Genomic DNA, 23,605 nt, shown 5'->3' with positions numbered 1-23,605 from the left:
TTAAAAAACTGAAACATGTTGCTGTGTTTTGGTGTAATAGTCGGATGTTCGTTGAAACATGTTGCTGTGTTTTGGTGTAATAGTCGGATGTTCGTTGAAACATGTTGCTGTGTTTTGGTGTAATAGTCGGATGTTCGTTGAAACATGTTGCTGTGTTTTGGTGTAATAGTCGGATGTTCGTTGAAACATGTTGCTGTGTTTTGGTGTAATAGTCGGATGTTCGTTGAAACATGTTGCTGTGTTTTGGTGTAATAGTCGGATGTTCGTTGAAACATGTTGCTGTGTTTTGGTGTAATAGTCGGATGTTCGTTGAAACATGTTGCTGTGTTTTGGTGTAATAGTCGGATGTTCGTTGAAACATGTTGCTGTGTTTTGGTGTAATAGTCGGATGTTCGTTGAAACATGTTGCTGTGTTTTGGTGTAATAGTCGGATGTTCGTTGATAATACAGGAAATATATTCAATGTCAGATGCAGTGTAAAAATTCACCGTGAATTTAAAAATTATAAATCAAATACTGGTACATTTCCATTAACTCAATTGAAAACAGTGATTTCAATTAATCCCAAGCTAAAAGTAAATCAGACAGTCTTGTGAAAGGTTCTCCCTTGTAACTTGGGAATTCCTTTTCATACAGGGCTCTATAACCTGCATTTATGTCTGACACGATTCACATATATGAAATATATATTTGAGAAACTTATACATACTTATTAAAGGTACAAATTCTGATGTTTCTGGAAGGTTTTCAGCCACGGCCAACATAAACACAGAAAAAGCCAAAAGAACAGTTATTCCAAGAGCTATTTTTTCACCACTATCGGGAGGTAAACAAAACACCAATAATGTTAGTGCTGACATCATTACACATGGAAACACTACATTATACATATAGTATAAAGTTCTTCTCTTTATGGTTATTGTAAACGTTACATCCGGAAACGGTTCTTTACAACAAGCGTAATAAACCACATTTCTCTCAATTTTAACATTGAGTAATTGCCATTCGCCGTTATTAACATAATTAGTTAAATCCACTTCACTTGTTCTATTAGTCATATCCACTTGAAATCCATCATAAGTCCATGATCCAAATTTCATTTTACAAATCTGAGCATCAAATGGAAAGAATGTCACATCCACTTTACACGAACTTTGCATTTTCGTTGGAACCGGCCAGAAAATATTTCCAGAACTCTGAACCATGGCATTAGCAGGCATTAGTCCATCGGTATATTCAGCAGCACTGAAATAGAATTTTATTCATATGTGTTACGTCCTCTACTGGGAATTATTGACCTAGAATTTGTTGAACATTGTGGACAGAATTCAAAGTTTTAGTTTTCAATGTATATATGGGAGTGTAATGTATCTGTGAAGGTTATTAGAATGACATACTTACTTATTATAAAGGACTATATCTGGTAACCATATTTTATGACATGGTATTCTAATAGTTGTTATATTATTAAAATCTTTAGGATCCCACGTTAAAAATTCGTCTGTCCATTCCTATGATTAAGACATTACATTACAATAATTTTAATAGTAGGTTTAGTTTGATAAAATTACTTACAGCTTTTTTATTTATCAAAATATACAAAATGATTGGACAAAGCATTATCTTAATGTATCATAAGGATCCATTCGTGTTAAATATTTGCTTGACAGGTTGATATTTAGCATCCATATCCCTTTACGTAAGAGTAAGTCTGGCATGGCTATACGTTTTTTTTTTAAAGTTACGCTTTCAGTGTTAATGTAAACCCCCCTGTATTAATCTGAAACGAATTGACATGCACATAAATAACATGTCTAAATCTTGTGTTATATTATTAATCATGTAACTATTTACCTGATCTAACCAAACGTTGGTGACTAGTATTTGGTTCTTCTCGTCCTGAAAACATCAAATATTAAACATTTTATAACATACACAGTCAATTTATTGTCAAATAATATCAAGTCAGAACTGATACGTTGATAAAAGCATTCAACAAATTTATTTTTAGAATAGCTTGAAGTTTTTTTGGAATTTAATAACCATAAAGACGGATATTGGGTGGCCTACATACCCCTTGAGACTAAAAGAAAGATTAAAGGTAGATAAACGTCATTTCCATTTATATGCTATGTTCATCAATTTTTTCAAGAGCCAGATTATGATTAGGAGGAGTAAATACACACTGTATTCTGGACTACTGCAAACTCGATATTTAAATTAAGTTACATTTTGTTTGATGTCCCAAGCCACGACTTCAATGGGATAATCTAGAGTAACTATCCAGAATGCAGTAAAATATTCTACCTAAAACAAGGCTTACCAGCTGTAAATGATAAGGCGGACATTACTTTAATCTTGTTAACTATGCAAAGGGAACATTCCAGAAACACTATAAAACTCAAGAAAGACCAGGATGAATCAATAAATTTAATCATTTTTGGCATATAACAATTCCCATCAAAAATAACTGTATCCTTTAATATAAATTCTATTTCTTCTTTTAATTTCCTTTGTAAACTATCTTTTTCTTTTATCATTAAATTGCGTTTTGGATATTGATCTAAGCAAAGCCGGATCCGACGATTATAACAACAGGGAACAGGACAAATCGGACCATAGACAACTGGAGCCAGCTTACAGAGACAACTAGAACCACATTTAGAAGAGAACGAGCACCACTTCAGAACACATCTCCAATCACATTTAGAAGACAACTCAGACCACTTTTCTACAAAAACCAAGCCGGCTTGTTGGTATACGACAAGTTTGCGACGGCGGAAGCTGCAGGGCTCAATTTAGACAGTATTACATTGCAATTTGGATTTAAAATAAACCGTTTTTGCGATAAAATATTTCTTATGCTTTGAGGAACCGTTTTATTTAGTATAGAAATAGCTTTATTCATTGTATCTTATTTTACAATATGATTATTTTATCAATATGATTATATTATTTAAGGCATAATTAGTGAGATCGATCTAGAATCTGCAATTTGAATTGTTACCGAATTCTTATTAAAGGCGAATCAATTTTTAAATTTAATTAGAAACGTTTTGTATACGTTTTATTGCAAGGGAAAGAATTCTCTGCAATTTTATGTGACCACGGAGGATACTTATGGATATGTTTTATAACATGATTTTGGTCTCAGTTGGCATCAAATCGGTAACAGAGATGAAAGACGACGAACCATAAGTCTTCGGAGTACTGTAATTCGAAGCATTGCACGAAGGTACAATGAGTACCTCTCAATATAAAAGAAAACCCCTATAGACTATTACCTAACCTCCTCTGTGATGCTTTCTATTCTTTCTACCACCTCTTTTCATCTTGCATCCACTCTTATAATCTCTCTCTCTCATCCGTCTACCATTCTTGAAACATCTCCCTATAATTATTTCCTCTTAATCTACCCCTCTTAACCCTTCATCTCGACTTTTGACTTGTGTACACTTCCCTTTTCATCTAGCTCTCTTACTTCCTTGTTTTCTCCCTTACAATAATTTGTCTTTCCTCCCATCTTCCACTACTACTCTCAACCTACACTGTATCTTCTCCCTACTGCCGACCACATATCTTTGTTAATCGCCTGTCTTTACTTCAGTTTCCAATTTTTTCGATCTGAATTGACCCCTGAGAAAATGATATACCAAGCAGTTCTAGGCATGCTTTTAAAAAAAGTTCATGAATGACAAGGAAAGTGTTTTTGATGAAGAATTAGGTATTATTATAAGACTATTAAAGAATATGATATTGAAGTAAAAGCTACTTCAGGTTGTTTTCGTTGCCACCCTCAATAGATTAATTCTAAATAATCAGATTATTTCTATTCTAGACTACTTTCAATCATCAGACAGCTTCATTATGATAGTGTTAATATAGACAGTTAATTTCTTCATTCTTACTACTTCATATAACAAGTAGATCATAAACCACGTCAATTCTAATTCCACACAACAGACAGTGTGGTGCTGATTGATTGAGAATCGTATTGTTCCCATGGTTTAAACTTTCTTACACCATCAGACTGAGGTCAAGCAATTACATTATTCTGATTGCATTTCATTCACTTCTGAAATTGAATATTTCTAAAATGTATAATTCACTATGAGTTTTCAAGCGATAAATTAAAACACTGGACAAAATACAACTACTTGCCAGAACCAGAAATCGGGTCGAGCATGTTGGTTTGAGGATCATTTGTGTTATATTAAAAACTTCACGCACAAGTTAAATTAATTTTGTAAAAGGAAAACCACCAAGGTTTTGGAAGTCATGCTATCCGGGTAGAAGCAGAGCTCTGTGCTAAAAGACCTCAGTGAACACATGGATTTGTCAGTTGGCTCTACCTTAGATAATGTAAGATTGCTATTAATACTTAGTTTCCAAAAAGGTTTTATGAACCCGTGCGGTCAGACAACAAACTATTGATTTAGTGCTTCACGTGACAAAGACACGGTTTGCCCTTGCATGTACTTAAAATCCCAAGAAGAAGTCAGAAGAAAGAAGTGGTTCAAAGAATTTGTAAGTTAATCGTATTGAACTAGTCCTAGTCACGAACACCTCTTGTCGTTAACTGTACACAACTAACATTTGTCAGATAGTAATGTTACGTTACGATAATGCCTATCGTGTTATATTATGATGGCTGTTCGAATTCATTTGCTTGATCTAGAAGCTGCCAATGCCAAATATATCTGTTTTAAGGACCAAATCTATGAGCTTCATTTTAGTGGATTAAACCACTTAATCATCTTACTTAGATGAAAAGCCTCTGCAAAGGTCTAATAAATAACGAATGCAAATAAAACGCATACTATTACAATTGCTATTTGACCTTCCTTAGAAGCACGAATGATGAGTACTGCACAGATTATGTACTGATCCCCCTATTAAGTCATCATTTCTGAAAAGAACTGATCCATTCCAACAAGCTACATAATTTTGTGAAAAGGAACCATAGGTCTTAAAAATTTATTATGAACAGAAGAGAAATAAGATCAAAAATTGTGGTGAGAAATTCTTATATTTCTCATGCGTTTGGTAATCAATTGTCCAGTGAGCATTATTTTGTCCAATCAGTAACTGTTCTTCTTTCGTCGAGTGTTGTTAAGTGTTCTAGAATGGTTATCAAAATATCTGGAAGTAAGTGAAGGTAGGAACTGGTATGTCATATGAAAGCAATGCTCACACGACTGATAATATTGACATAAAGGACGGAAATACCATTAATTCCTACTTAAAGACTGGTGGATTAACTTGTAGAACTATTCAGTATGGAGATAATCCCTGAGTTAACATCTAAACAGGCTAACTTGATCTCTTAGATTACTCCTTTTAACCAACTTCTCGGTCATATACGTCAGGACAGAATTGTTTGTTTTCATCTTAATTAGTTACAAACATTTTCATGATAATCGAGACGACAAAAACTTGTGTCTAGCATTGTCAATTCTTAGACGAATTCTAACACTTTTAAAAGAAATATCCATTTAGGCTAAATTTAAATGATATTTTAACTTGTAGGATCATGTGAAAAAAATGGTTAAATAAGATGATATTGATATTTTCGAACAATATGTGAAACATTTCATTTCACCACCTCCATCGATTGAATTTAAACTTATTTCAAAGACTTCTTAAACAAACTTCAGGTTTATTTCTGGAATCGAACTCGCCTAATGAGTTTGTAACACTTTTGTTTTCTATTTACAGAACAGTAAGACGTGAAAAATCATAACATTTCTATTTTTGAATTCAATATTTCAAATAGTTTTTTTAAATAGAGATATAACAGTTATTTAAATATTGATTTTAGAGAAAAAAGAAAAGTTTCAGATCTGGAATCAATAGGGGGAAGTGGTGTAAATCGTCCCATAATGGCAATCAATGGGATAAACTAGGGTAAAAGGTGGAATAATAATCATATTATATATAATTTAAATTAGGTAAACTAGGTTTAATTTGATTCTAAACAACTTTACCTATCATTATTTCTCAATTTATATCTTTAATAACACCTCATTATTGTCAATCAATTTCATGGTTTAAATTGCATGCCATATAAATTATCTTTTTGACTTTAAAGAGATAGAAAGAAAAAAATCTCTTTGAACTTTTCTCAACAAAAGCTTTTAAATTTACTTTAGATACTGAAATGGTTGGTGAGTTGATTAGGTCTGTTATAGCTTTAAAATTTAGTCTTACAGCCTACTACACCTTACCTAATTGGTAATCAATGGGAAATGAAGAACATAAAATAAAACGGAAGTAAACTTCTTCGCGTTCTGGACTTCCCGTTTACAGTCAGATATGAATGACGAAGTCTATCGTGATTGATTGGTTTAAACTATATACAAATAGCCGGTAGGACATTTAGAATCAGTGTAATTGGTGAAGGTTTACTGTAATTACTATCTCCTATTATCGTTAACAGTACAATTCAACAGTCGGATTGCAAGAGAAGAAATAGTTCTACCACATTTTCATTAGACATATAGTTATAAATAGAACACATTCATAAGGAATCAAAATGGTGCTCTACGATTTTTTTATTTTAACTTAGCAACGGCTTTATGCACTTTTTGATGTATTTGGAAAGTAATATGATTTTTTTTCAAGTCAAGCCTTATCAAGACCCCTAATAACAATACCACGATCACTTGAGCGATCTTTTATACGTTTCATATTGTTGGACCAAGATATTATGCAAAAATCATCACATAACCAACTAAACAGTTCGTATTCAAATAATTTTTTACATTCTACAGAATGTTGAAGTATTTCCTTTTCATGAATTGAGACCAGTCTATCAAAGAAACGAGAGTTTTGAGTATTTAATATTGATTTCTAGAAAGACCATTTGAACAAACTTTACAGAAAAAATTGCGCAATTGAAAAGTTTAACTTGTTCTGTTATTTGTAGAATTTAGCTCATTCAATAACCATATTCAATATCAATATAATTTTATGAACATCTAACTCAGTCAAGAGCTCTACTACTCAGAAATTATCATGATGTGCTATTGCATGTTAGGATGCTAACATTCCAGATTAAAAATTTCTTGATATGTTCGCATCCTAAAAAGCAATAACACATCATGATAATTTCTGAGTAGGAGTGCTGTTGACTGAGTTAGATGATCATAAGATTCCAGATTAAAAATTTCTGTATGTTACAGGTCAAAATCTCACCTTCGATCGATTGGTTGCTTTGACTGCTTTGGCAACAATTGCGATTTCTAGGGCGGTTCGTTGATGTGCCCAGTCTCTTTGATTTCTCAGTGAAATTGCACAAAGTAAGGCAATATTTTAATATATAATCATCTTAAAAGGACAGATGCGCCATTATGATTTTTTGATCATACTTTAGACTCAGAAACAGGAATTATTTAGCTGAGCTAATCAGTAATAGTGTTCACAGATAAGCATCGAAATTAGAGCCTTCAAATCCACGTCTGACAAGAAATATCCGCGATTGAATGTTAAAATGACAACTCGCCAAGTTAAGATACTCTGTGATATACAGATAAGAAATATATAGAAATAGTGAGTAAAATTCCTAGTTCGAAGTATTTTGAAAGGCATTTTGCGATTTTCTTACATTTCTACTGCTTCTGAAGACAATATACGTATATTCAAGACTAAAATCAACCCCTCAAAATGGCACATCTGTCCCTTTAAAGACTCAGATCATTGCATAAAATGGATTTAAATGGGTATACCGCTCTTTTGTAAAAAGTAAATTATACCTGAAAATATTTCTTAAGTATGCTATTTAGGTCTATGTATCTTCTTGATCGAACTGAATTTATTTTAAAAGGGTTTGTTAAAGTCGGAGAATGCTAATTGTTTATTAAGCAGTTTGACCTAGTTTTGGGGTATTATTAGTTTAGAATACGCAGGAGACCTCTTTCTCTACAATTAGGCGGTTTTTTTTTTACCCAAATCCCTATTATAGTTTTCTAACAGCTTCCCAATAAGATAAGTTAAGATTTGCACTGAAGATTAAAAAATGTGTAAGTTGCTACAATAAGAGCTAATAGATGACTACCAATCAGTTAAAAAGCATGAGAATATAAAGCTCTTATTGACAACGTTTCATTGACAATTACTGATTCTTGTTTCAAGGTAAACATAAATGTCTGATAATAATGAGGTCATAGAATTGTCAATTTATTTTCTTTACGTCGTCTTGAATGAAGTTAGTTAGGAGCTGTTGTATTACTAATAGCCTGACAATCATAGTCGGTAAAATATACTACCTATAGAAATCGGTATAAATACTCAGATGACCCAATTGTAAGAAATGTGCCATTTCTTCAATTTGATCTTTTGATCTGTAGCTGGCCCATTAACTTACAAATATATCGATTTAATGTGCAGAAGTAGCATAAAAATCACGAGGTAAATTGTGACTATTGTAGGTATAAAATATATTTTAATATAGCATTCAGCTAATGATCAGCAATGATACGTAACATTTACATTCAGTTGTTAACCAGATAAAGAAGAGGAGGTTACAACTGCAGTATTAAAAATGTTCCTCGTTATAAACTGAATGAGCTTACATAAGATCATTAGCCTACGTAAAAGTAAATTTCATATAATTTCCCGATGCTATAAAATGAAGATAAAGTTCACTTCATCACCGTCAGCACTTTTATGAACAGGACCACAAACCGTAGCAACCCGAAGAAGTTAAGGTAACCTTACTGAAAGCAGTTTTATATTCTAAACCGACACTTTAAAGATTGAATTCCATTAATAATTCACATATCACAGATTGGCTAGACTTTTATTACAGTTGATAATAGTGAAATAACGTTTTATTTTAATGACACCCAGCCATTTCACACAAGTTGTAATATTCCCATTTCTCATTTATATGGTTTTAAGGATTAGATGCTATGTAATGTAATTTTGTAGAAAATTACTCTGGCAAAAATGCCATATTTCAAATGAGGTTTGAATAATTTAACTTCATCAAGGTTTTACCTGTAACAAACCTGATGGGTATATAGATTCATAATTCTGTAATATATTGTATCTTTAAAAAATAGTAGTTTTTTGACATTGAAAATCGTGATTTTCCCAAATTGATCATAGCCATTAACCTGATAATACACTTTGTCCACTACTAACCTAGGGCTGAATAATATCGAATATTCAGGTCCAGGGCTGAAAAAGTAGGTTTTGTATTTTAGGTTATGTAATAGATATCAACAAATAATACTTAGCTAAAACGTTCTTTTTTGTGTAAATATTTTTGGAACTGAAATATACGTTGCAATTAATTATTCATTTCTCTTAGTTTCTACCGTCTTATTAGATGAATTATATAGCATTCGGTGTGTGTGGTCTATTTCCGTGAAGCATAACTAGACATTTATGTTGAGCGGAGGAACACTTGTGGTTTTGTGTCTTAATTTGAAAATAGTAATTTTCTTTGAATAAAAACAATAGCAATAACCATCCGGTTAGAAATTTATTCCGACTAAGAACTTTCTATTTCTGTATGACCCTCTCTCAAGGCAATCCAACAAATACCCTTTAAAACTGCCATTTAGAAAAGTTCGAAATCTGAGCACTTATAAGTAGTTGAAGAAACAGGAAAATAATGTCCTCAACCAAATGGAATATTAGACAAATTATATGTGTGAAACTTCCTAAGCATTACTCCATTTATTCCATTTTATGGCTTGACGATTTTAATTTCGTAAATATTAATAGCTTATAATTACTGTATAATATCCATTGAATGTGAACGAGTTTAATACTGCCAGATGCAACAACTATTAGACAAAATGTTAGATCTAATGAACACCATTGATGAAGATGTATTTGTCCTGTACCATGTCGAACTTTTACCAACTGGGAAATCAGACTAAATTGTTGATAAATCGTTTTTAATGAATTGTTGATGTAGTTCAGTGTCATAGTGTAAAGTGAATTGTCTATGAAGTGTAGACCCTGAAATCGCCTCTTTTCCATGCTGGGGGGATGAAGCGAATGAGGCTATAGCGACACCATTAGTAATATCAGGAGATGTCTAATGCCATTATACCAACTTCCATACACCATCGTATTGAGCAAACAGATTGTAAAGCGATAGCAATAAGCAACCATTTATCTCATATAACAATAGGCTACAGAATATTTGAATCGCAGTGCGAAACATTTTCATAATCGTCAATTATCGCCAAGTATTTGAAAATTCTGATGACTATGAGATATGCCAGAAAAGGGTGGGTAAAATCCGTTAAACCAGTCACTTTTCAGATAGATGAGGCATTTTGGGGGGAATTTTGCTACAGTATAAAAAGTAAATAAAGAAATGGTACTTACCATGTCGAAAATCTGTGTTAATGTCAACCCCATCTTGATTAAGACAGCAGTATTAGCCTGTCTTACTGGACGAACTGACTTCTCATACCCACGTAAAATATAATTTAATAGTCTCTGTTCATCTGGTATATCAACACCATGTCGACCATGTTTATGTCTTTCTACATGGTAACCTAAGTAATCGATGTTATCGTGGCAAGCTGAAAATCACAAATGACATAAAATTTAGCAACAAAACTTATGACTTTACGTTTTTAGAGCAACAATCTTTATTTCGTCTTTCACATAGACTATTTAAATGAAAGTTTCATGATATATATTTGATATTTTCTGATGACCGAATCAAACCATGATTAGTCTTGAATCAGTGCAAATATATAGGTGGGCACTGAACCTTAAAGTGTATCTTTAATTTCTGACCAGAACATGCCAAGGGTTTATTAGTGGTAGGATAATTATTGCATTATTCAATAAGGAATATAGGTTGTTTCATTCATTGACACACCAAATTATATTACAACGATCTATTTAGTGTTGCCCTTCCTATTTCACTCCCATATCTTTCAAGCAAGCAAATTTGTAATAGTGTATTTTTGACTGGATAACTAAAAAAAGCAGTTCATTGCAAAACCTCAAAACCAAATTCATTTCCAATATAGATATGTTTCGTCAAAATTAAAACCACAAGAATTGATAAATTTAAATGGGCAGAGTTTCGTTATAATTATTATAATGTAGGCGTTGTAAGTCTTTTTCACTGTTAAGGTTACTACACAACGATTTCACTATTCTGTTGGCAACATTTCCTTTACCATGATTGTCCAAAAATAGCTGCACAGTCCTTTCTCATTGTCAGATTTGAGTCACGATTTACAGCGGTTGAAGAAATCAAATTATATGTTGTTTCTGACAAAGAAATGCTACATTTCGTGATTCAGCCAATTTGCTTTTCCTCATTTAAATAATTATTGGTTTGTAATAACACCTTTAAAGTGTTGTAATTTTATTAAATTTCAATCTCTTTCACTGAATCTTTGGAGACTGAAGCAAAATACTTTAGTTGACTATTTCAGAGATTTTCAATCAGCAGTAATATGTCATGTGAGAGCTGTACACTTATAGAAAATATTAGTAGAAATATTAATATCTGCTTTGGAGAATTCGTTACATAGCGATATTTAAATTTTCCATTTATGATTGAATGAAATAAAACGTCTATATACATTGATAGAAATATTGTTCTCGAAGATAGATTGCGAGCTTAATAAGACTCAACAAGTTGCAAACGTCAAATTTAAAATATTCTTTTCTGTCAGACTTCGCTAAAACTCGCGTCAAAATGATACAATTTGTTATGACCCTAGAGAAAAAAGTCAAGCAGCAAGATTTGTATATTATTTGATTAAATGACAAGTTAGAAAGAAAAATAGAGCTAATTTTGACTCAAGGGAACGACGTAAGATAATAAGTATTATCAGAATCAATGTCAATATTTACAATAAACACACGAGAAATGGTTCTAGTTGATCAAAGAGCTTACTGTAGTTGGACTAGACAAAGAGACAAATAGCTAAACGTTCTGAAATGTTCATGATGAACATGTATTGTTCAAATAAACTCAGATGAATTAAATGTCCGCAATTAATATAGATTTATATCTATTTCTCTATTTATTTATAACTGTTATAAAGCTATGGTTCCAGATCTCTCAGTATCAGCCTTAAAAGGATCATACTTGTCATTTGTTTTGCCTACTTTATTTCAGATAACTATCTTGAAACACAGCCCCCACCCCAGTCACCGTCTATTATGTTCAATTGCCTTGACGTTAACGTTATAAAGAATATATATTTTGAGGGTCTAACACGGTTCTTCAGGTTCTTCTTTCTTTAATACTCATAGACTTACATACTTACAGCTGTAAAATCTTTGAATTATGTGAAGTTTTACCAATAAAGATTATTAAAAGTTATATAGGTAATATAACTGGCATTATATAAATATTATGTTTACAATATGATAGTTTTTAATCAGAATAGGTTGTAGGCTATACATCAATTTGAGTAGAGTTATATACTGTTTATAATGTTCTCTATCAGATAGAATAAAGGTAAGAAGGAGCCTTGGGGTTATTAAAATATATATTAGTCTAGAACTAAAATTTATACTTTATTATCATGCCTTGAAGACGAAATCAAGCACAAGAGAAAATGAAGTGTTTGTGATGAAAAGATTAAGTAGAAAACACATTATTTCCCAAGATTTCCATCACCGAAAAAACAAAAATTCGATTATGAAAATCACTAAGCCATTAAATCAAATTTATGGATATTTCTTTCTCTAAAACGGTTTTCACTTTTCTTAAAATTAAAGTGAAATTGTATGTACTTGTCGGAATAGTTTCATAACACACGACCCACCATATGTACATACAACAGAACAGACGTCAACATCAAAACCCTTCAGTTTAATCAATGATTTTTGGGACTTTATGACTAACATACCCTGTTGAAGTTACCAACAGCATCCACAGAACTTTAGTTGTTTTTCTTGTTAAGAAGGCACTTGTGTTGATTTGTCAGATTGATATTTTCCAAGCAATTTAATCTCAGTCAGATTTCGAAAGGAAAAAAAATAATACTCACCATTTATGATTATCCAGGTCAGTGAAAAATATATCCACAAATATATATACTGGACACACATGATTTTACTGGACAGTCCATAGATTACTATTCTTTATATATATATATCTCCATACATTTCTGAAAATATAACAAGTTCTTCAAATATACATCTTTATTCATCCCAAATCCTTAAAACATAAACTATACCATCAAATCATGCAATTAATTCAAAAGCCTTTCAACCAAATCAAGTTATAAACTAATCTAAAGGTCTTAGAAGAATGGAAGCTCGATATAAGAGAATAATATCAGCTGCATCTATCCAATTTAAAATAATAAAAAGAAGGCGATGCGCTGCTTCAATATAAGTATAAGCGTATAATCTATGTCCGACCGACGTCTCCTTACATAAAGTGAGTTAATAAGTAAGCATAATATTATACAAGACTCAGACAAAATAATTATACTCTTCTGCTTCAACACATTCTTCAACAGCTTCTTCAAATTAGTTAGAAAATAACCTAATTAGTTATATTACAACATCTAGTGATATATTGTATAAGTAATAGAAATTTATGTATTACCATGCATCAAGTTAGATTATTCAATTTAAGTTCACAGCAACCTTATTCCCTTTATCACGAAGTTTTCTACTTCATATCACATTGAAACTTACAAAAAGCAACTCTTTCAATTTGAGTTTCCAGTGTTTTATGATTCAATTTCAATGTATGATATTAACAAAGGAATGTACAAAGTTTCAACTAAGAATTAATGTCAATTTGTAATAAGAAAGATGATGGCCCATGATGATATAACTTTATTTGTCTTTAGATAATGTAGAATATTAGCAATGAAATTACAGAATAAAGTAAATGACAACAAGCGACAAACTGATTAAGTTTTATGTTTATGATTAGATGGTGCTATTGTAATCATTCTAGTAGGTTTTCATCGTTACATCGGACGTAAGCATGGTTTTATAGTTTGTTAAACTTGAAATCTCCACCTCTGTCATTAATGCCAAAACCTCGAGTCGAAGTCAAATGTAGAGAAAATCGATGTTATCTACTTTACGCGGGAAACCATCCATCATTATTCAAAAAAACATTCTGGTGTCATTTATGATACATCAGAGTTCAATAATCAAGACCAATTCGTAAATTGACAGCCCACTTTTCTACGATAATAACTGGATATGATTAATCATTCGCTGTGTAAGAATTACTGTACAATACTTATTGTTGCACAAGTTTGAGTTGGAGATTGAGCAATGACCTTAATATTGAGTTGTTTTTATGATATCGTGTTGGACAAATTTCGACAAATTGAACAATTACCAGGAAGACATAGTAAAAGTCAAGTACTGATGAATACGTTGATGTGACCATCACGACATAAGTCAATGTAAAGGAATCGATGTTGACACAAGGTGAAAGATAAGGTCGCTAGAAAACGTGACGATTTCTAAATATCGACAATAAGTCATTGGTCAGAGATTTCTAGCATAGAATAATTATTTCATTCACTCACTCAATATACCACGTTTATTTGACGTTCAAAGTGAAAGTTTTCTCAGTTTACCCAGAATAATAGAATCGATTTCTTTAATCTTTCAAACAGCCGTAAAATTAAAACCAATAACAAGATGTTCATGGAATCATTCAAGTCCGTTATACAAACATTGATCCAGGATGTAAAACAACATGCTAAATAGATATATAATATGATAAAACTCTGATAAATACTTCCTTTCGATATTCTTTTTTTTAAACAATATTTTATTCACATAAATATAACAAGGATTGGGGAACAGGCTTTCGTCTAAATAACCTCTCTCCTGATACAAAATATCTATGTACAATACCTAATATTCGATAGTCCTTATGAAATGTATTGGGGAAATTGAATGAAGTGATGTTCAAAATATTCAATATTCAACTAAGTGAAAATATGTCCGTCAATAAAATAACGATATATCACTATCTATTTTTTTTACTAATGCCAATGAGTAAAAAAGTAGATAATAAAATTCAAAGACAATCTCTAGAGGATGGTACTTTTGTCGTTCAACATATCAATCTTCCAGGACGATATAGAGTGATGAATTGCTTTTCTACCAAGAATTATACACTTTCATTTCTTCGTCGTTTCAACTAACATCAAACAATTTTAGCCATCATTGAACTGTAATCTGTCTCCAGCTCACTAACTCGGTAATATTAGTCAGTATTTTTTTATGACAAAATAATCTTTCTTAAACAAATCTAATACTTTCAAGAAAATACCTAAACACAGTTATATAGTCCTCTACAATCCACATAAATGTGGTAGTTTTATATCATCGCTTATTACTATAATAAATAAAATGTCCATCCAATTTTATCACAGAATTTGATATTGGTGGCTATTCCAAGCAAAAAAAAAAATAAAATAAAATAAAAAAAAACAAGTCAATGCATATGTTATTCTGTAATGAAAATTAAAACAATTGAAGTAAGTAAGAAATGGTTACAATGTGGACCAAGTTTAATAACACATTTTAAAACAGGCCAATATCTTTTTTATTTAGATGATTGGGATTCTGAGTCGACACAGGGCACTAGTTGTTGCATTAGAACTTTTCTGACGACCAACGATACACAATTGCTTGGCAGAGGACAAAGACCTTGTCCATTCTTTCTTTATATTTCATTTCTGGTACTCAAAGTAATGTATCACGTCGGTGCTATAGTAGTTTGTGTGAATCAGTTCGGTTTTTCACTAATTGTTATTTGGTTACAAACTATTTCAATATCTGTGTTCAAGAAAAAGGTTATGTTTCAAATCAGTATTTTACTGTGCTCAGTCGGATAATAATATCCGGTGGCGGGGAAATACATCCGTCAATTTGTCTTTTACTATCTGATTTAACTAGCTAACGAAGTCATTATTGTAAAGTTCTGTTCATTTCCCCATTTGGAAACATTATATAAGTACTTTTCCTGCATAGATTTAAATCCTTTTGTAAATATTTGATATTTGAATCAATTTCTCTTAGATCAGACTTCTTATCTCATTCAAGAAGAGTACGCACATCACATGTTAATTAGGATTGTTCTAAATTTATATACACATGAATTTATCAACATACTTCCAGATTACATATTTCAATATGCAGAAGAACAGAATTTCATCCACTTTCCTCTAATTTCCTATATGAAGCTAATCTTTTTAAGTAATGACGAAAGCATTTCGGAGAGACCCAGACACGTTATGCAAGTGTCATAGAAAAGTTTCAATATTATAAAACAAATAAGTAATACGAAATACGATCATCTTAAACAAAAAATTTCTCTCTTCTATTTCTCATTTTTAATCTGTTTTATCTGATCTTTTAATGCGATAATTTTAAATTAAAATGTTTTTTTTTTATTTCAATATTAAATTCTTAAATTCTATTTCTGGTACCCATGTGTAATCACATTGTTATTTACTGATCTTTCTGTCTGTGGTGTTATCTTTAGGGGGGTGGGAAACATCTTAACTGCCTTGACCAAGGTCGAATTGAATGAATAAAAGAAAAATAACAATTTTCTGTGCATCCTACACACTTGTCGTTGTAATGTGCTACAATAAAAATTAAATAAAACTTTAAACCTTTTGAATGTTCAATTTAACCATTAAAATTCTATAGATCTGTTTTCTTTCAATTTGTCTAGGTTTTTGAATGAGATTTAGTTGGTTTTAAGTGATGTTGTGTGTTCTTTATTGTATTTTAGAATTGTGACAGACGCTTTGATGGGTTTCTCGTATTAAGTACAAATGGACATTTATCTATAATCTATATAGAACATCCTTGTTTGAGACGAGTATATGGAGTAGGCCAAATATGAAATGAAATGAATGGAGTTTTACGTCCTAGCCTTCAGCATCTAATTGGGCTAATAAGGATGGACAACCCCCTGCAGTGAGCAACATTTTGGTTTCAAACTGCCAAGGGGTCTTTAACGTGTACCGCCGATCCGATCCGAACGACTGAACGTTTTTTCCATGATGGAGTGGTCCAAGTTTTGTAATATTGAGACATGAAACAGTAATACTCAAGTCACTTGAATCAATAAACACCTCGACCACATCTATGTCATGTCGAATTTTACATATTAATGTTCACTTCCACCATCCCTTTATATTTACCACAAACTAATGACTTACTGTGTAACTTGATCACAAAATTACACATTGAGCATTGTTTCAAAGAACAATGTTTTGTCCCCATACCTAGCACTGTTTACTACACCGTAAGAGTAAATTTTATTTAGGAAGCTGCCAAATTATATTGGACTTCTATCATTTAGACCAGAGTGTAATTACCCATAAGGGAAGGGGGTGGGTATTTTGACCTTTTTCAAGGGACAGTGCTTTGAAATCTATCATAGGATTTTAGACAATTATAAGGATTTATATGGGGTAAGAAAAGGGGTGTAAATAAGATCAACCATTTGCAGTGTCTGTTCCTGAAATGAAGCGTAGACTGAACTGATCTTATTCCTCATTATTCAATCTGAGATAAATGAAGTAACACATTGAAGATAATACCCTTTTCATATTATTAGACACGAGTAGAATGTTGAATGTTTCAGACGAACATGACTGTTCTAAATTTATTTGTTCATTTTACACTAACAATGTCGTCTTGCTTGCTGCCGTATGGGTGATAGTCCTCGTGACATTGCATTCCAGATTCCGTACAATTTTCAACGAGAGATAACAAAGTGTAAGTATCGCTCATTTAGTTCTGAGAAGCGACTATGCTAGGCATATTCTTGTAGAGGGTCTTTAAACGTGTAAGTAATGTGCTGTGCAATATTCTAGTATAGTAAAAATATTTCAGGTATTGCACAATGTTTCAGAACTGTGGTATAGCACAATGATTCAGAACTGTGATATTGTACAATGTTTCAGAACTGTGGTATTGTGCAATATTTCAGTACTGTGGTATTGTACAATGATTTCAGAACTGTGGTATTGTACAATGTTTCAGAAATGTGTTATTGTACAATGATTCAGAACTGTGGTATTGTACAATGTTTCAGAACTGTGTTATTGTACAATGATTCAGAACTGTGGTATTGTACAATGTTTCAGAACTGTGCCATTGTACAATGCTTCAGAACTGTGATATTGTACAATGATTCAGAACTGTGGTATTGTACAATGTTTCAGAACTGTGCCATTGTACAATGCTTCAGAACTGTGCCATTGTACAATGATTCAGAACTGTGATATTGTACAATGATTCAGAACTGTGATATTGTACGATGTTTCAGAACGGTTATATTTTACAATGATTCAGAACGGTTATATTTTACAATGTTTCAGAACGGTTATATTTTACAATGTTTCAGAACGGTTATATTTTACAATGTTTCAGAACTGCGGTATTGATTTAAGAAATCAACAAATTTAACAATGAGCAGTATTATAGCCGTAGTACAGTAAAATTTCAAGCTTGATTTCTAAAATATCTAGCTCCATATTAGTGACCGGTAAAAGACATGGCAATATTTGTAGTATAATACGAGAAGACAATCATACGATGAGAACTCGCGTCAGATTCCCAATCAGGAATAAATATACCTCATTATATACAAAACCCTAGAATGTAGGCTATTAAATAACTCAATTCCTGTATTTCTAAGCAGGGGAGAAAATAATTGAAGCAATTCATGTCTGATCTAGAGATTTAGCTTGTCTTAGTAGCGTAAGGTCAGAATCTTAGTGATATTTATTGAAATTGATAATTTTTACGCACTTACAATCTCTCTACGTTTATTGCAACATGACTCAACACTGTATCTTTAAACATATACTTGCAGGTACGCAATTTCCGTTGAAAGTGGAGATCGGATGTATTTTACCGATACATAGTATCACAATGAACTGAGTGTAGGTTATGGCGGAACTCTTAATTGTCTTCGATAAAGTTGCCATGCTCACTCTACAGGTTGTTATTGGAGTCAACTGCCATGGAAGTGTATGCTTTAACTAGACAAGCCAATTTTAATTTCAATTTAGTTTCATCGAAATTCATGATATAAGATAAGCCGTTAAAAACGATTAAAATGCTATATGGAGTTTGACGTCATTCTTACTATAAAGTATAATAATCTTTCAAGATAGAGATTTAAAATTCATTTCATACTCGTCATGATCAAGTACAGAAATTTTAAATTTCCTCGTTAATACTCTAGAATCCATTGATTTTGATGAAATGACGATTAGGTTTGATTTTATCGCTTTTCGAATATAAAGCCCCGTAATATGGTAGCATATTGTAGATGTAATTGTTACAATAGTTTGTGATAATTCCGAAATTTAACCCCCACGATAACCCTTGTGATCTCAAAATAAAATAGCTCCATTAGGTTTTAACTGAATTTCAATATAACCTGATATATGACCAAAAAATAAGATAAGTGAGAATGCTTCTCGTTACACTACCCGCATACCGACATGACTGTACTTTAAATAAGATCAGATTATGAAGCTCGAATTTAGTGATAACCAACTACGTGATATTAGGCTATGTTATGTTCTATCAGATCCCAATGCGCTACTATCTCTTAAAGTTTCTTAGTGGACAAAATAGACTTCTGACGTATTTTATAACATTAGGGACAATAAATCAGGGACCATATGATGGAGAGTGTCAAATCAATGTCATACATCTTATCAATATACATGAGGACGGATGTTTACATGATAGATCTGGAGGAATTTCAGTGTGTAATGATACATAAAAATGATTGGGATTCGTGTTTAGTTAAGTGACAGGACTGTATTATTACTTTGGTTCTGGTGTATTCTTAGATTTTCAAGTACCTCGTATCTCACATACCGTCTACATCTTATTTATGCATAATAAGACTGTTTATTGATAAATGTCAATAAACCTGTCTAATAGGAAGATTTGATTAAGACATGCACAATGAAGAATTTATTTCGATCAATACTGCTTGATTTTACCAGGAGATTCGGTTACATTTTACCGATATAGACAAAACAAGATACAGACAGACCTCAATCTTAAAGATGGACTTCTACAATATAACACATCTTAGTACTAAGTCAGAGGCAAAAGAGTACTCAACATAATTTTGCGCTGTAAACAATATAAATTTGTTAAAATTCACATTGAATAGAAACGCACTACCCTCCCAGAAATTACAACCAAAATGTCCAAAAGTGTACGCTGAAAATATAAATTTGAAAGGATAATGTGTACTTATGTTTGTATTTGTAAAGACGTAAAGTCATTCTATTAAGAAGCTGACATTCCAAATTTTCATCTACGAGTGTGCGAAGTCAGTAGTTCAACCACACAACATCACTTCATTTTTTTTAAAGATTAGGTATGCTCAATTGATAAAATCGTTATTATTCATTATTTCATTCTTTCAGAACAGACATTTTAATGTACTGTACTGAGAATTCAAACCTGGTCCAAGAACGAATGAACCTTTTTCTTAGTTTATATACGACGGAAACAACCTGTTCTACTGTGTAAAAATAAAGATTGTTACACTTCCGATGATCTAACAATGACAACTTCCTTGAAAAGTTTAACTTGACACTCTTTAAAAAATCTTTGATAAACCATGCTTGAACTTAAATCCAATCTCTTGCACGGACGTTTTTTCAGGCAATTATCGAAAGGCATTGTAAACAAGATCTATAAAAATTAACGATTCAAAGACATGTCAATATTGAAGATTTGAGTAATAAATAATAATTACAGTAAGCTAGGCTAGGTATATAAATCATAGGCAGTTTTATGGGGAATATCACAAGTAGAATCAATGTTGATTAACAAGTTAGCTTCTGTCAATATTTCAATAACCCATGTAAGACTAGAATATTATATCTTTTAACAGGTTATTGAGAGAACGAAATCAAGCGATCTGCCTATTGAGTAGATTCTACAAGAAATATAAATAAGGAGTTAACGATGCTGAAAGATAAATGCTGCTATTGTGTATAACTCGGGAGAGTTGGGTGCATCTTTTTACAAAATGAAGACATTTTTGTTCAACCTGGTAACATGAAGTCCAAAACATTTGGTCTTTTATTGCAGCAGGACTTTTTAAAAACTAATTTGTACGGAATGCCCAATTGCGCAACCAAATCAAACTGAAATTGAGTTTTATGACCGACTGGTTGAGCTTATGAAGACGGTCTAATCAGGACAGTCTTCTTTATTTAAGAGTAGTTTGTAGCACAGTAACAGTGTGAGTATCTAATGGTGGTCGTTGGTTTTAATCTAGGTTGGTCTCAACAGACCGTCAGAATCTCATCACTGACAGAAAAAACGGGTTGAAAGGTTACCTCTCTCTTTTCAGGTATCGAACCCTTCGACAATATTGGCGACAATATTAATGTTAGTTTGTCGGAACTATGCCAATATTGTCACGTGTCAATAAAAACAAAACATCCGTAAGATATGGAATAAAACTGAAAATAAAATGTAATTGTGTAACCGATAGTCACTAATATAGCATTAAATGCATAAGAAAGTGTCGGTTTTATCTCCCAAAAAGCTTTTTATTGACTGTATTTAGGTATAAATCTCACTTGACAAATTGCTGCTTATAGATACCGGAAGTAAAGAGTCTCGCCCTAAAAGACCACCATTCATTACCCGATTTCGCTTTACGGAAATTGCCGAGGATTGCCGAATGGGGCGCAACTATATTTGAAAGTTTTACATAGTCTAGAATTCTTTCTTAAAGTAATGTGCAGAAAAACCAGATAAGTGAACAAAGTATAATTAACTGGTAAATATGCTTTTTCATTGAATAATTAGGTCTAATGGGACATCGTTATCATTATATTGTGAGAACAGACGCATTACGCTGAAATTTTCTTACATGCACATTTTCTTCAAATCAATTTGCACTTACGTTAATGTTTTACAGCTCTATGAATAGTACGCCTTGGCACAATCTTTTTCTGGTTTATAACCTATTTCTAACGATCATCTTTCAAAAACCTTGAACAATTATGAACATAATATTACTTTATCGGGTAATATTATATTAATAATAGTATATATATATTACTTATAATATTTAATGTCTCTTGTACATATTGTTTTTTTCAGAACATTGTAAAACCATTATGTTTTAGCGTAGTTTCCAATGTACCGAAAACCATCAACTTAATGTTCGGACGAAAAGATAATTCATACTTTCTTTATGCTATGGACCTACTGAAAGGCTTTGATCACTAGCTTGTGAAAAACAAATTGCGTCTTTAACGATTTTACAATTTTACTTTAAATTATCTTCTACTGTGGATTTTATTTCAATGTTTACATACTTCCTTATTAATTTCCGTGTATAGATTTTATTAGTGTCGGACATATGCCCTGTGTATATTTATGTGTCTCTATATGCCTGAATGTTATCACAACAGTTTTCTTTTTACAAAAATAACATTAATCATATCTCAGCCATTGAATCCCTGGGCTAAATGTCCCACACTTCTTCTTTGCTGGATTTCAGTCATAATTCTGAAACATGGCTTCAAGCTTTTGGGAATAAAGCACTTGTAAGTCTGCTTAATCAACCACACAATGACGTTTGTGGGCTCTTATATGGCAGATTAAACTAAATATTGAAATATTATATTGATATTATTTACTTTCTTTTGGAATAATATTTATGGCAACATTTGCAATATGTTTTTTTTTATATTACCATACATTTTGATCCTGTTTAAAAAAAAAAAAACATTATTTATATAAACATGTAAATTCGAACTGATTTCACTAAATTAAGAATAAGTCAACTACTGTACAACTTTAACTCACGATTTTGTCATACTTTGGAAGATATTTTGTTTCGAGGAATTGTCTTGCTAGTACGGAATTTTATTATATAGTTTCTTATACCTAGTTTCATATTACCACCCTTGTAATTGAACATCTTGATACCACTGATACCCAATTTCAAAATAAAGTTATCTGATCGATACATATAAAAAAACACTAAATCTATTTGAGTCACTGACCAATGAAAAGAAGCCATGGAACCACAGACCTTGAAAGACAAACCAGAATTTCGATACACCAATTCTTTCATGGTTTTGAAATGGGATACTTAAATTAATTCTTACGCCAAGAGAATAAAACAAATAAATGTTACTGAACACAAAGCAATTACAGGAATATGTGTTATTAATCCTTTTATCACGGCAGACAATAATAACATTGTCCATTTATGATCGGAATAACTACATATTGTAGAGGAACTTCTGGAAAAGAGACAAGATATATGTATATTATTAGACTTACAATTACATATCTCATCTATTCAAATAAATTAAGATAGCTTGCTAGACAGGGTAACATACGCTCACTACCAGCTGTCAGTCTTAAGTGGCTTAATAATGAATTTTAAAATAATCTTAAGAATATTTAAAAGTCAATGCAAAATTTCAAAAACAATTCATCAAACATGAACAATATCTCATCGACGTACACACAAGGGGAATAACTCTGAAACTGTTCTTCCGAATATTACCAATTTTGAACTTGACCGAAATCTCGTCAATATGTACATGCATAACAAGATTAGATACAAACT

At 31.9% G+C, this 23,605-nt stretch overlaps 1 protein-coding gene across 1 annotated transcript in view; it reads right to left on the bottom strand.

Annotated features, from left to right (window-relative positions):
• Positions 1–10,479, bottom strand: part of LOTGIDRAFT_52159 (hypothetical protein) — a gene marked incomplete at both ends in the record, with an annotated part of 13,568 nt that extends 3,089 nt beyond the window's left edge. The window contains 4 exons of the mRNA XM_009045737.1: positions 710–1,245; positions 1,402–1,511; positions 1,855–1,899; positions 10,351–10,479. Of these exons, the coding sequence (XP_009043985.1) occupies positions 710–1,245; positions 1,402–1,511; positions 1,855–1,899; positions 10,351–10,479 (820 nt within the window). The remainder of the gene's footprint in view (positions 1–709; positions 1,246–1,401; positions 1,512–1,854; positions 1,900–10,350) is intronic.
• Between the last annotated feature and the right edge of the window lie 13,126 nt (positions 10,480–23,605).

The sequence above is a fragment of the Lottia gigantea genome (genome assembly GCF_000327385.1).
Source record: "Lottia gigantea unplaced genomic scaffold LOTGIsca_1, whole genome shotgun sequence".
Taxonomy (NCBI): Eukaryota; Metazoa; Mollusca; class Gastropoda; family Lottiidae; genus Lottia; species Lottia gigantea.
This window is presented reverse-complemented; position numbering and strand designations above follow the sequence as displayed.